This window comes from Pseudorasbora parva, chromosome 18 (assembly GCF_024679245.1).
Source record: "Pseudorasbora parva isolate DD20220531a chromosome 18, ASM2467924v1, whole genome shotgun sequence".
Classification (NCBI taxonomy): domain Eukaryota; kingdom Metazoa; phylum Chordata; class Actinopteri; order Cypriniformes; family Gobionidae; genus Pseudorasbora; species Pseudorasbora parva.
Window position 1 is genome coordinate 7294283 of NC_090189.1, and position 14584 is coordinate 7308866.

At 39.7% G+C, this 14584-nt stretch overlaps 2 protein-coding genes across 3 annotated transcripts; both read left to right on the forward strand.

Annotated features, from left to right (window-relative positions):
• The first annotated feature begins 571 nt into the window (after positions 1-571).
• Positions 572-4435, forward strand: zgc:122979 (uncharacterized protein LOC641576 homolog). Its single transcript, XM_067424003.1, has 4 exons — positions 572-755; positions 1621-1867; positions 2063-2562; positions 3781-4435. Exons 1-4 carry the CDS (start codon positions 663-665, stop codon positions 4012-4014), a joined length of 1074 nt encoding a protein of 357 aa, XP_067280104.1. The 5' UTR covers positions 572-662; the 3' UTR covers positions 4015-4435.
• Positions 4436-9638: 5203 nt separating this feature from the next.
• Positions 9639-14583, forward strand: hwa (huluwa). Of its 2 annotated transcripts, XM_067424132.1 has the most exons (4): positions 9639-9832; positions 10066-10587; positions 12233-12419; positions 13658-14583. In XM_067424132.1, exons 2-4 carry the CDS (start codon positions 10186-10188, stop codon positions 13822-13824), a joined length of 756 nt encoding a protein of 251 aa, XP_067280233.1. In that variant the 5' UTR covers positions 9639-9832; positions 10066-10185; the 3' UTR covers positions 13825-14583. The 2 variants fall into 2 exon arrangements, with proteins under 2 accessions (XP_067280233.1, XP_067280232.1); XM_067424131.1 differs by lacking the exon at positions 9639-9832 and having other exon boundaries at positions 9866-10587.
• Position 14584: the final 1 nt, after the last annotated feature.

Genomic DNA, 14584 nt, shown 5'->3' on the forward strand with positions numbered 1-14584 from the left:
ATTAATGCTTTTGTTAAAAAATTACAAGTTAATTAAATAAATGGTTAAGGTAAAAATTACACAACATTTAGGCAAGTAAAGTTGCACGACTCATGTGTGCACATCATGGCTTAGTGGAAAAACTCACCTTACACTTTTATTTTTTTTAAATGTCATATGTATATTTTTCCTTTTTATTAGCTATTATTCCCGCCTTTTATATGCATACTTTATCCGTTTTCACTTACTCCCATCCCATCATTTGCTGAAATCAATTGTCATTCTCCAAACCAAAAAGCTGCCCGACCAGCCAAAAGAACAATCTGTAATAGGAGACCAATTTAGGATGGAAGGATGGAGAGAAAAGAAGGGAGGGAGGGATGAGACTCATTGTGAATTCCGGAAACGCTCCTCCACATGGAGAGGTGGGCTGCCACATCCGCGTGATGCTCATCTTATTCCGCAGCAGCATCGAGCGTGGATTGGTGGGCACGCGGTATTCCCTCTCGTGTACGAGAGAATGGGCGTGCTCGGGGAAGCTCGGTCACGCAGCGTGGGCGCTGTGAGTAGAGCGCGGGTATAAAAGCTCGAGCAGACCGGCGGGAGATGCAGCAGACAGCAGCTCAGGAAAGCTCACGCGCTCGGCTCACAAACACCGGCAGCGACAGCAACAGCAAAGCATCATGGTTCTCATCTGGACTCAGTTCGGCGTCAAACACAAGAATGTCAAGTGCAAAGTGAAAGTGATCCACGGAGAGGAGGGATGGACCTCGGAGGTGAGATGCTGCACATTATATTTAATATGCATTTATATTAGGCTATCCACTGCATAATATACACTCAGATTTTGGTGTATATTATATAGTGGGGAATATAGACGTCAAAACTTTGAGGGTATTACATGTATTATGCAGCAGCATATTTATGCACATCTATATTCCCCACAATATATTATGCATATAGATTTATATATTGGAGAATATAGAGGCTATGTTATATATATATATATATATATATATATATATATATATATATATATATATATATATATATATATATATATATATATATATATATATACACCTCTATTATCTACTATGTTATAGTGGGGAATATAGACATGTATAGATTTATAATTTGTTATATATGCCTCTGTATTCTCAACTATATTATACACCCAGAAACTTTGAGTTTATATTATAGAGAATTTAGAGACATTTTAAAAAGCTGTGCATTGTATAATATACACTCAAACTTTAAGTCAAAATGCAATACTTTTGTTTTGTAAAATAATGCATGCTTATACTTTATTATATCAAATTATAATAATTTAGTTGATAGTTGTTTTAAACCATAAAAATGTAATAATGCATTTTAATGCATTATTATTATTTTAAATTATAATAATGACATTAAAATTAAAATCAAGTTGTTTTAAACCATACAAAATATAAGTTGTGCAATATTCACAAGAAAAATGGAAGAATTCATCCTCTCTTCATTATCTGTGATGCATGCATTCCTGCCTGAACCAATGAATGTCATCTTTTTATTTGGAATCACCTTGTGTTGGAGAACCAAGGAGAACTAGAAACGAGCGTACTCTAAACTCCTGCCTTCTGTCTGTGTGTGTGTATGTAGGAGGCGCGTGAAGAACCTGAGGTGTCTAGCCCCCCGTCCTCACCAGAGTGTGTGGATTACTACTCTGTGCTCGGGGTGCCGAGTGACTCTAATGAGGAGGAGATCAGACGGGCGTACAAGCGTCTGGCGCTCCGTTACCACCCAGACAAGAACCCAGACGCAGACGCAGAGGACAAATTCAAACAGATTGCACAAGCCCACGATGTTCTGACCGACCCTGAGAAACGCAGCATCTATGATCAACAAGGTGAGATTGCAATCACAGACATGTTTAAAATGGATGCACTTGCATGTCAAAATGCAAGCAATTCACACTGTTAGACCTCAGATTCACACACTCATCAATTATTTATCCATGCTTTATTAACCATTCCCAAAACAGACACGCATTTATGAAACCCTAAGACGTGCACACTAATAAAAGCTTTTCATCTTCCTCCAGGTTTGCCCAAAGGGGGTGTGACTCCCGCTGGAAACAAAAGCGACCCCTCCCACAGCACCTCAAAGGCCGACGCCCACTCCTGGCACATGTTCTTTAACTTTGAAGTCGACTCCGACGACGACCTGTTTAACCCGTTCCTGAGGAACCCCCTGCCCCACCTCAGCCGCAACAAGGGCGGGCTAAAGCCATCGGGCGTGGCCGAGGTTCACGAGATCCTCGTGTCACTGGAGGACATTTTGTTGGGCGTGACGAAGCGTGTGAAAGTGACACGCCTCCGGCAGGCAGACAAGCACACGCTGAGACCGGAGGAGCGCGTGTTCGACGTGGAGGTGAAGAAGGGATGGAAGGAGGGCACCAGAATCACCTTCCCCAAGGAGGGCCATCAGATGCTCGGCCACGCCCCTAACGACCTAGCCTTCGTTGTTAAGGAGAAGAAGCACGCCCACTTCAGACGAGACGGCTCACATATTGTGTACATCGCCACCATCACTCTGCGAGAGGTGAGATGTGTATGTGTGTACGTGTGCATGGCAGTACGAAATGTTCCCTCGCAGTCGCTGGTACTCAATAAGCCTCTGCAGAGAGCAGAATCTAAATTTAGCATCTCTCCCCCGCAGCCTCAGCGCACACACTCTCACACACTCCCCCTCCCATCTCGCACACCTCCTCCTCGACTCTTAGCATCGTCTCACACACATTCTGTCATTGCTCCTCTCTAGCAGAGGATTTCATTTCGCCTTTACGCCCTCATGCATCTATTTTCTACTATGAATAGAGCCATACTAATATCTTGAGAGTTGGATGGCCGATATAATGATATATACAAGATGGAAACCTTGAATGAAATTGCTCTTATTTAACATAATTGTACTAAAAATAAACAACAGAAATGGTTAATCCCGTTGACAGACTTTAACTTGACAAGCGAACATCGATCATTTGATGGTGATCATTTTAAAAGGACCAATTATTGGCCAATTCATTGACATTCTCTGATTATCGTCATTGATAACTGTGGCTGATTGGCCGATGTAATAGTGATATATACGTACAAGTGCAAATCATAGTTTATTATCCCGTGAAAAGTCCATTGATACTTTTAGCTAACAGTTTTTTACTAGCCAAGCTGACATTTGTCGATAATCTTAAAACGACCGATTATTGGCCTATTTTAGCATTTCGAGATTATTGGCTGATAAACAGAAGGGCTCATTAAATCGGCCCTCCTGCTCAGATATCAGATTTGGCATCGGAAGTTAAAAACAACCGTTTATGCTTTCATTTTTTCCATCTCATTTCCATTCTTACTTTCCACACCAAACCTCTCACCCTCGTTCGCTCTCTCCCGCTCTCATTTCCACATCCACTTCATCTTTCTCTACCCACGCACACCCTCTCGTCCCCCGCAGACTGGAGCATCATTGAGAAATGAGAGCGATTAGCGGCTCTTTTCTGCCGTTGCATAACAGCAATGTTCATCTGTCTGGCCTATATTCCGCCCGCGTTCATACTCGAGTTATATAAAAGCATCATATATAGACAAGTGGATTAGACATATGCCGGAGGGGCATTATAGCTCTTCTGCAGCAGTGTGTGATATAACAGATCGTACCTCAAGACAAAGAGGGCTGCCAGAGGATCGATATAGACCATTATATCAAAGATGGTCCTGTGACACAATGTTTAACACTTTTCTTTCTTTGTTTGTTTTTCTCCAGGCTCTATGTGGGTGCACGGTTAATGTTCCTACGCTTGATGGACAGATGAAGCCCCTCCCATCCAGTGATGTAATCAAGCCCGGCTCACTGAGAAGGCTCATAGGGGAGGGGCTTCCCCGGGCGAAGAACCCCGCCCAGCGCGGCGACCTACTGGTTGAATTCCAAGTGGTTTTCCCAGATCGCATTCCTCCGAGCAGCAAAGAGATCATCAAGCACAGCTTGGGACAGTGTTAACTTAAGACAGCGCACTAATTTCAGTGATGGACTTAAGGTCAGCTGTTTGTCTCTGTGAGGCATACACACTAAGTGTGAGACGGGATGCTCACACAAACATATTACACATAGGTATGTCATACCTGCGTAAGTGTGATTCGTACAGAGAAGAGGTGTTTGAGGAAAACACACCTACACTCCTCTGACTGAAGAGCATAGGTGCTACTCTGAAGTGTTAGCATACTTCTTTAACCATGACGACCTTGTACTCATGTACAGAACTGTCAGTGATTTAGTCTCTATGAGAGATTCCTGTGTCATGTTCCAATGAATTATTTGTAAAAAATTATACAGAGAAAGTGTGACTTTATTAGGTATTGCCTGGCATGTAAGATGAACGCATGTTTTGTATGGAAAAATAAAGTTTTATTATTGAAATAAATGCCATTGTGGTCTTTAATTGGTTGAGTGCTTAAAATAGAAGATGAAGAATGCATACATGGATGATGCATGCAATAAATAAAATACAAGAGGGAGAAGAGCTGTTTAATATATAGGCAAAACCAGTGTTTTTTCATGCGCTGGTCGATTTTGGGCTAGTGGAAAAAAACATCCAATTTATTTTATCACACTATTTATTTGCGTCTGTAGATATTAATTGCAATACATACTCAAAATGCATTAGCACTTAGACCAGACTTAACAAAAAAATTAAGAAACCACTGCAAAATGAGCCGTTTCTCTGGTTTTACTATTTATAGGTATGTGTTTTGGGTAAAATTAACATTTTTGTTTTATTCTATAAATTACTGACGTTTTTCCCAAATTCCAAATAAAAATATTGTAATTTAGAGCATTTATTTATCGAAAGCAACAACTGGTCAAAATAACAGAAAGATGCAGTGTTGTCAGACCTCGAATAATGGAAAGATAATAAGTTCATATTAATTTTTAAACAACACAATATGGTTTAACTTAGGAAGAGTTCAGAAATCAATATTTGGTGGAATAACCCTGATTTTGAAATCACAGCTTTCATGCGTCTTGGCATGCTCTCCACCAGTCTTTCACATTGATGTTGGGTGACTTTATGCCACTCCTGGTGCAAAAATTCACGCAGCTCGGATTTGTTTGATGGCTTGTGACCATCCATCTTCCTCTTGATCACGTTCCAGAGGTTTTCAATGGGGTTCAGGTGGAGATCGGGCTGGCCATGACAGGGTCTTGATCTGGTGGTCCTCCATCCACACCTTGATTGACCTGACTGTGTGGCATGGAGCATTGTCCTGCTGGAAAAACCAGTCCTCAGAGTTGGGGAACATTGTCAGAGCAGAAGGAAGCAAGTTTTCTTCTAGGACAACCTTGCACGTAGTTTGTTTCATGCATCCTTCACAAAGACAAATCTGCCCCATTCCAGCCTGGCTGAAGCACCCCCAGATCATCACGATCCTCCACCAAATTTCACAGTGGGTGCGAGACACTGTGGCTTGTAGGCATCTCCAGGCCTCCTTCTAACCATTAGATGACCAGGTGTTGGACAAAGCTGAAAATTGGACTCATCAGAGAAGATGACCTTACTCCAGTCCTCTACAGTCCAATCCTTATGGTCTCTTGCAAACCTCAGCCTGGCTCTTCTTTGCTTCTCATTGATGAAGGGCTTCAGCCCTGCCCTTAGGAGCCTGTTTCGAACCATCCTCGCTGTGCACTTCAACCCAGCTGCCTTTTGCGATTCTTTTTGTAGGTCACTTGATGTCATCCTATGGTTGTTGAGTGACATTCGAATGAGTAGGTGGTCATTCCAGTCAGTGAAGAGTCGTTTTCGCCCTCTGCCGGTCTGTAGCTTTGTTGTCTCCAATATCTGCTGCTTGACCTTGTTCTTATGAACCGCAGTCTTTGAAATTTAAAGGATGGAAGCAACCCGACGCTCACTGCATCCCTCTGCCAGTAAAGCCAGAATTGAACCCTTCTTTTCCTCACTCAAAACTTTCCCTTTCAACTTTTTTGGCATGGTCAATTGTTATTTTATTCCAATTACTTTTGAGGGACTACTATCACTGTTTTTGCCATCCTACTTTTTTAAATACTTTACCTTATTAAATAAGATTTGGTTCAGGTGATCACCTAATCAGCACCTCATTCAGTAGAATGAGGTGGGCCTGTGTTGGAATTCAACAGACATTGGAATGGAATGGCTTCCATACTTTTAGAGATGCTGATTTAAGAAAAAATTGGAGTGGATTATCTGTTTTCTGAAGGTTGTTCATATATTGAACACATTTACCCGGTTTATATAACATTTTATTCCTAAAATATTTAGATTTTTCTGATTTATGGACCAATAAAAACAGATGAAAACGAGAATTTTGTATGTGGCTTTATCCAATATTTAGATTTCTGTTCTGAAAATGTATGCAAATCACTGCATAATTATTTTGATGTCTCATTTGCATATTTAAACAACATTTCAGAAAGCTACAGCACTACAAAGCAACCGAGTGCAGGAGGATGTATGGTGATATCTGTTAGCTACAGTTTTTTTTATTTAAAAGATAAAAGATGATTAAAGTAGATCTTTTTTGTATTAATCATTTAAGGTTTCTGTTCGGTGGATTTGAATACTAATAAACACAAAAGCTATACGAGGCCATGTTGTGGTTGATTAAAAGCCAGTAGCTACCACAAAGTTTTAGCTTTTCAATATTTAATCAGCATGATGTTAATAGTTTCAAAGCCTTCTGCACATTCCCTATTCCTTTCTGAAGATGAAAATAGAAACTTTACTTGAAAAAAGAAGGGAAACCAATCAAGAGCACATCCAAGAATGATTAATATACATTAAAATAATAATGTTGGACATGCCCTTGTGCACAAAGTGTGGTTGATGAAGAAATGGTTTACTAAATCTAGTTTCGATGGACTTGTGCACAGGCCAAACTTGAACCCTTATTGAAGACTTTTGGGATGCATTGAAACAGTAAACTAGACTACATCATACAAAAGATCAAGTAGGACATGTTCCTGGATCAACATACTTCCTGTCCAAAAATGTAGTCCTAACATTACCCCTAAACCTAACCAATCCAAATGGAAATAACACTAATGTAGAAGCACCAAACCCTGCTTTTAATCCTACACTGTTAACTTTTTCCTCAAATCTGATTGAATCTGGTTGATTGAAATGTTGTTCCAGGATCAACAAAGATGATTTCAACAAAGAGAGGAACATGTACTTCATACATCACCTCATTGATTCTTGTGTGAGAAAATCCCTGCATTCATGTTCCAGCATCCATTGTGGAAAACCTCCTCAGAAGACTGGAATCTGTTAGCAGAACCGTGTGCAATCTGTGCTGCATTATAAAGCTTATGGTGTTAAATGTAAGTGTTCAACAAGGCCATGAATGGAGTTTAGCTGTCCCTTTGGCCATATAGTTTATTCAGTGTGTGTTTGATTCATCTACATAAATAATAGTAGGTACAATTGGTTTCATCAAGGAAATCCTTTATTACCAATGAGAGCAGCATAAACAATAGACATACACCGATCAGGCATAACATGTGAAGTGAATAACACTGATTATCTCTTCGTCACAGCACCTGTTAGTGGTTGGGATATTAGACAGCAAGTTAACATTTTGTCCTCAAAGTTGATTTGTTATAAGCAGGAAAAATGGGCAAGCATAAAGATTTGAGAGACTTTGACAAGGGCCAAATTGTGATACATAGACGACTGGGTCAGAGCATCTTCAAAACTGCAGCTCTGTAGGTGTTCCGAGTCTGCAGGGGTCAGTAAAGAGGTCCAAGTAAGGAACAGTGGTGAACCAGCAACATGGTCATGACTGACCAAGGCTCATTGACACACATGGGAAGTGAAGGCTGGCCCATGTGGTCTGATCAAACAGACAAGCTACTGTAGATCAAATTGCTCAAGACGTCAATGACAGAAACGTTTCCGAAAACAGTGCATCGCAGTTTGTTGCGTTTGCGCAGTTTGTTGCGACCAGTCAAGGTGCCCATGCTGACCCCAGTCCAACGCTGAATGTGCCACCAGTGAGCATGTGAGCATCAGAATTGGACCATGGAGTAATGGAAGAAGGCGGCCTGGTCTGATGAATCATGTTTTCTTTTACATCACGTGGATGGCCGGGTGCGTGTGCGTTGCTTACCCGGGGAACACATGGCACCAGGATGCACTATGGGAAGAAGGCAAGCCGAAGGAGGCAGAGTGATGCTTAGGGCATTTTCTGCTGGGAAACCTTGGGTCCTGCCATCATGTGGATGTTACTTTGACACATACCACCTGCCTGAGTGGTTGCCGACCATCTTCACACTTTCATTGAAACGGTATTCCCTGGTGGCTGTGGCTCTTTCAGCAGGATAATGTGCCCTGCCACAAAGCAAAAAAGGTTTTAGGAATGCTTGAGGAACACGAGTTTGAGGTGTTGACTTGGCCTCTAAATTCTCCAGATCTCAATCCAATCGAGAATGTGGGATGTGCTGTACAAATAAATCCGATCCATGGTGGGCCGACCTCGCAATTTACAGAACTTAAAGGATCTGCTGCTAACATCATGGTGCCAGATACCACAGCACACCTTCAGGGGTCTAGTGGACTCCATGCCTTGACGGGTCACGGGTGTTTTGGCAGAAAAAGCAAGCACGATATTAGTCATAATGTTGTGCCTGATCTGTGTATATGTACTCATATTAGTTTTGGGAAATGATTTATGTAAATTTCTTTTAAATTCTTTCTTCCAATTTGTATGGGCACATTATTATACAATTTTTGCACATTTATATTCTGAGAGTGTACTGTACATTTGAAAGGGGATATTTGGAAGTGATTCCCTCTTTCACAGGAAATGTGCAAATATATGAACTGTCTGAGTGAGAAGAACATTGTCTTGTGTCAGTCATAGCTGTGTTTGTGTCCAATGAGTCACACTCGCAGCTTAAAGTGACACTTACACTTACTCAGGGTCAGAATGGCTGTTTTTAGAAGAGTGTGATCCTAGATGTTTCTTAGAAAAACTAAAAAAGCCAATTCTATATCTGAAGTGTAATATTTGCTCACCATTGCATCCATTTACACTTGGAAAAACCACCATTGTGGAGACTTTTTTAAATAAGCTACAATTGATGCAGAGCATATGTATTTTTAACTTTTTCTAACATCGGAGGAGGCAAATCATGACATTTCACAACACCTACAGCGATTATGTATTTGTGCTTGAAGTCTAAGTGGTATGTATTATTCTCTGTGGAATCATTACTCACTTATAAATCGCTTTGCATAAATGTGCCTGCAGAATGAAAGGACAAATGTAAGTACTTAAGGGACCATCTAAAGGCCCTCAATTCTACAGGAATCAAGGTTAGGTAAGGTAAGGTTCACATTTTAATAATCACTTTGACAGCTACAAAGACACAACATGTAGGTTACGATTGCATTTACATACAAATGGACTAATGGAAACAAAGACGACTGTTACAATCTTAAACTGGTCTATACTGCCCTCTCGCGGCCACAGAAATAAATTACATGATGAGAATTAGCAATCATATAGCTTAGTAGGCCCTATACCAATTAACATTATTTTTAATATTATTTACATTTTATATCTTCAACAAATGTTTTATTCCTTAAATTTCCCTGAACTTTCCTGGTGTTTCCCAGTCAGATATCAGTCTTGATTTCACCTCAGCTGAAAGTCCTCAAAAAAAGTGCGCGAGCCGTCGCACGATTCCTTGCATTATTTAACTTCATTAAAGTGCTTTTTTGAGGAATTGCGAACAAAAAAGACGGCTTAACCCCACCAAAGACATTCTCAACTACGAGGTAAGACTGTAAAGTTGTTGTAAACTGTCGATTTCAAGCGGTGAAAAGCCAGAAAGCTCTTGACGCCTCATTTAATTGATGTCAATGGGGCGCACCTGCGGTTCAACTGTCCACTGTCAGTTTTAGTCATTTTATAGATATTATTTTACATAAAACTTTAATGATCACAGGTGAAATTGAGTAAACATCAAAAATATATTTATTTTACCCTGGTTTGTGATGAAATGTCGCAGCTGGGTTCGGCTGTGCCCTCATCAAACTTACCCGAGGGCCTCCCGGTGTCCAGTTTGACCCTGCTGATCCTGGTGCTCATTCCCTGCGTCCTTTTGCTCCTGCTACTCAACTGCCTGTTCATGGGATACAAGCTGTTCCGCATGACCCGGAGGAAGAGAGACCGATGCGGGTCGGAGATCTCGCTCATGCACTCGTCATACTCCACCCGCCAGAGAATCACCCGCTTCTCCGACGAGCCTCTGTTCGCTTCAAACAGAAAGAAAAACTATGTTTCGGTCTCGGAACCGATGCTGGCGCCACCCATAACCTCATCCCTGACCTCCTCAGCGGAGAGACGGGCCACCGGGCAGCGTGCCAGATTTCTACGCCCGGATGGGGCCACTTACGCCGGGTCCGAGTCCCTGCGCGTGCCGAACTGGAGGAGGAGCGCCCCGGTTCTGCTGCAGTCCAGTGATTCGGACACGATGCGGGTCAATACGGTGCCACCGAACTCACCAGCACTTCATGTGACTCCAAAGAGGGTAGGTCAAAAACACCAGAATGTCCAAATGCTTGTCCTGAATCATTATGGATATTAAGATGTTAATGTTTATGGTGGTGATGGGCCTATTTGAGTATTGAGGAAAGACGTCTTTGGTGGTTATGGGCCTATTGCATATGACTTTGAGTAGGCTATTAAAGGTATAGCTCACCAAAAAAGAAAAATTAGCCCATGATTTACTCACCCTTAAGCCATCCTTCTAGGTGTATGACATTCTTCTTTTAGACATCAGTTATATTAAAAAAAATGTCCGGCCTCTTCCAAGCTTTACAATGGCAGTAAATGGCTCTTTCTGGTTTGAAGTTTAAAAAAAAGTCCATCTACCCATCATAAAAGTGCTCCACATAGCTCCTGGGGGTTAATAAAGTCCTTCTGAAGCGAAGCGGTTGTGTAAGAAAAATATCCATATTTAAAACTTTACAAACTGTAATCTCTAACTTCCGCTAACTGTCGGACACGTGTTCACAAGAGGTGTTCCAGCGTGTGACGTAGGATGCTTCGGTGAGAATATGCTAGTTCTTGCGAGAACCAAGTTTTGTTTTGCTCTATCCTCGGCACTTCCGTGTTCATCACCGTATGCTACGCCTTTGTCCTACGTCACACGCTGGAACACCAGTCTCTCGTGAACACGTGTAGAACACTTAGCGGAAGTTAGAGATTACAGTTTGTAAAGTTTTAAATATGGATATTTTTCTTACACCTGAAGCCGTGTGAAGCCCTTTTATGATGGATAGATGCACTTTTATGGACTTTAAAACAGAAACAGCCATTGTAAAGCTTGGAAGAGACAGGACATTTTTTTAATATAACTGATTGTATTCGTCTGAAAGAGGAAAGTCATATACACTTAGGCTGGCTTGAAGGTGAGTCAATCATGGGCTTATTTTAATTTATGTGTGGACTATACCTTTAAGGAAAGATGTCAATGTCTATGGTGGTTATGGGTTATTGCATATTAATTTGAGGATTGATGGTGGTTATGTGCCTATTGCACATTAATTTGAGTATTTAGGAAAGATGTTTATGGTGGTCAACTTATGGGGTTATTGCATATTAATTTGAGGATTGATGTTGGTTATGTACCTATTGCTCATTAGTTTGAGTATTTAGGAAAGATTATTTATGGTGGTCAACTTATGGGGTTATTGCATATTAATTTGAGTATTAAGGAAAGATGTCAATGTTTATGGTGGTTATGGGCCACTATTAATACCATGGTTCTTTGGTCATTTAAATTGATGGTAATTTGATTGCCATTTTCATAGAGGATGTTAATAAAATTAACTTTGGTTTAACTACAAAAAATAAAACCATGAATACTGTAGTTAAACCAACAAATGAACCATGGTTTTGCTACACTAACCATAGTTTAAATACCATGGGTATTTGTAGTAAAACTGGTTATACAAATGGTAATCAATCCACCAAAAAAAAAAACATTATTACTACATTTTTACTATAGTAAAACCATGGTTCATTTTCATAATGGCACTACAATTTAAACACCCCACTATACAATAGTAGAACCATGGTATTACTACAGTATCATTCTGTAGTTTTGGCTCCCAGTGAAATGGGTTTGATCCTACACAAGTAATTTAACTCATTAACTGCACTGGTTACAGTTCTCAGTGCCGATGGCCTCCATGCGTAGAAGCAGCACAATGGACCTGGAGAACGCTTCTCTGGATAAGATCCATGTGGAGTGTGAGTCCGCCAGCATCATCCCGCCGGAGAACTTCTGTTATGTGGCGTCTTCAAGCCCCTCGGCTGGGGGATCTGGGCTGGACAGTGACTTTGGAGCCAGTGCAGGTGAGCTTGGACATCGCATTAACTGAACTGAGGAGACTTGAAAAGTTCAAACCATTTCTGAGTATAGAAATGCTCAGCACTAAATGTACAACTACTGATCTAAAGTTTTATGATTTGTAATGTTTTTGAAGACTCATACGCTCATCGGGGTTGCATTTATTTGATCAAAAATATAGTAATAATGTAAAATATACGTTTAAACCAACTCTGTATGTATCTCAATATATTTTAAAATGTAATTTATTCCTGTGATGGAAGTTTTTTTTTTTTTTTTTTTAAGCAGATTTCAGTGTCACGTGATCCTTTAGAATCATTCAAATAAGCTGATTTGCTGCTCAATATCAGTTATTATTGGTGATAATTAAGAATAGCCTTAAGAATGGCTATTAAGAATGGTTCTCATTATTATTATTAATGTTGAAAACAGTTGTGTTGCTTAATATTTTTGTGAAAACTGAGTTTTTCAGTATTCTTTAATGAATAGAAAGTTCAATAGGACATTATTTCTAGGAAATAGAATCTTTTTTAACATTATCATTTTAACATAACAAATCTTTACTGTCATTTTAATGCATCCTTGCTGAGTAAAAATTTAAGTATTTAAAAAAAACTTACCCCAAACTAGTATGGGGTATGAACTGAATGGAAGCCTATCAGTTTTCACAAAAATATGAAGCAGCACAACTAATTTCAACATTGATAATAATTATAAATGTTTTGTTGAGCACAAATCATCATATTAGAATGATTTCTGAAGGATCATGTGACACTGAAGACTGGAGTAATGATGCTGAAAATTCAGCTTTGATCACAGGAATAAATTACTTTAATAAATTTAGAAATAAATAAAAATAGAACATTTTAATATTCCACAATATTGTTTTCTGTATATTTGATCATTTAAGCACAGCCTTGGTGAGAAGTCTGGAAGCTAGTTTGCGCCACAGAATGTTTTTTTTTTTTTTAAAGGTAAGTGTGATTTCACAATTCTGAGCTTTTCTCGCAAGGCTGACTTTTTCTCAGAATTATATCCTGCATGATATAGTTGCAATTGCTAGTTATAAAGTCAGATTTGTGATATAAAACTTGCAGTTCTGAGAAAAAAATATTTTATTCTGTGGCTAATCATCTAATTCCATAGATGTCTTTCAAAAACATTAAATTAGAACTTAATTATTCCGATATTTTGTATATTTGGAGTTTGTCCATTATTTGATTTCTCCTAATTGTTCATTTAGGCGTCTCTCTGCGTATCCTTTCTATGGACAGTGATGGTTTCCCAGGCTCAGTCTGGGCGTCCGCTCTGGAATGGGATTACTACGACCCAAGTTACGTCACTCAGAACCACATCCCGAAGCACAGACCCCACGCACCCCCCATCACCACCAAACAGTACTGGGTCTAGAGCCTAAAGAACTCCAGAACGAGACTCAATTCAGCCACTCATATTCTAGCACTACTAAGTCCAGATTTATTCTTCTGTCTGGGTTTAATGCATTTAACGTTCACTTGCTGTTTTAACTGCAACACATCCCATCGTTGTCAAAGCACACACACAATCAAAAAGATTTTCACAATCACAGCTTCTTTCTGCAGCAACTCCAAACAGGTTTGTTCTGTTTACAAAAATGTTTTGTGGAATCACTTCACCATTGTTCTCACTTTGGATCACATTGACTGACACTGCATTTGTTTCACACTTTTGATTTTTCACTGTGTGTTATTTTTCTTTGTTCCCCACATGATTCTCAGCATGGAGATACTGAAGAGTTTATTTCAGAAAGGGCTGTTTAGAATACTTCACAATTGAGAACATACATTCTTGTATTTATTTAAAAAAGTATTTAAATTATACCTGAATTGAATAAAAGTTTTTAAATACAGGGTTGTCTTTTATTAGCGTTTACCCAATCTAATGCAACCATAACAAATCAATAGTGATTTTCCTAGCAAGATCAGTTTGCATTACTGCAAAACAGCTTGTGTTAAATCTTAAATTCGGTTAAAACTTTCATTAAAGCTGATAAGTGTGCTAAAAACCAACTAATTGAACCACTTTACAAAATTAAGCCTTTGGTTTTGTTTCGATGTTACAGCAATACCGTTTTGTCAGACAGTTTGAGAAGTACTGAAAGTGTGTGAATGAATAAGGCATTGAGACGGAC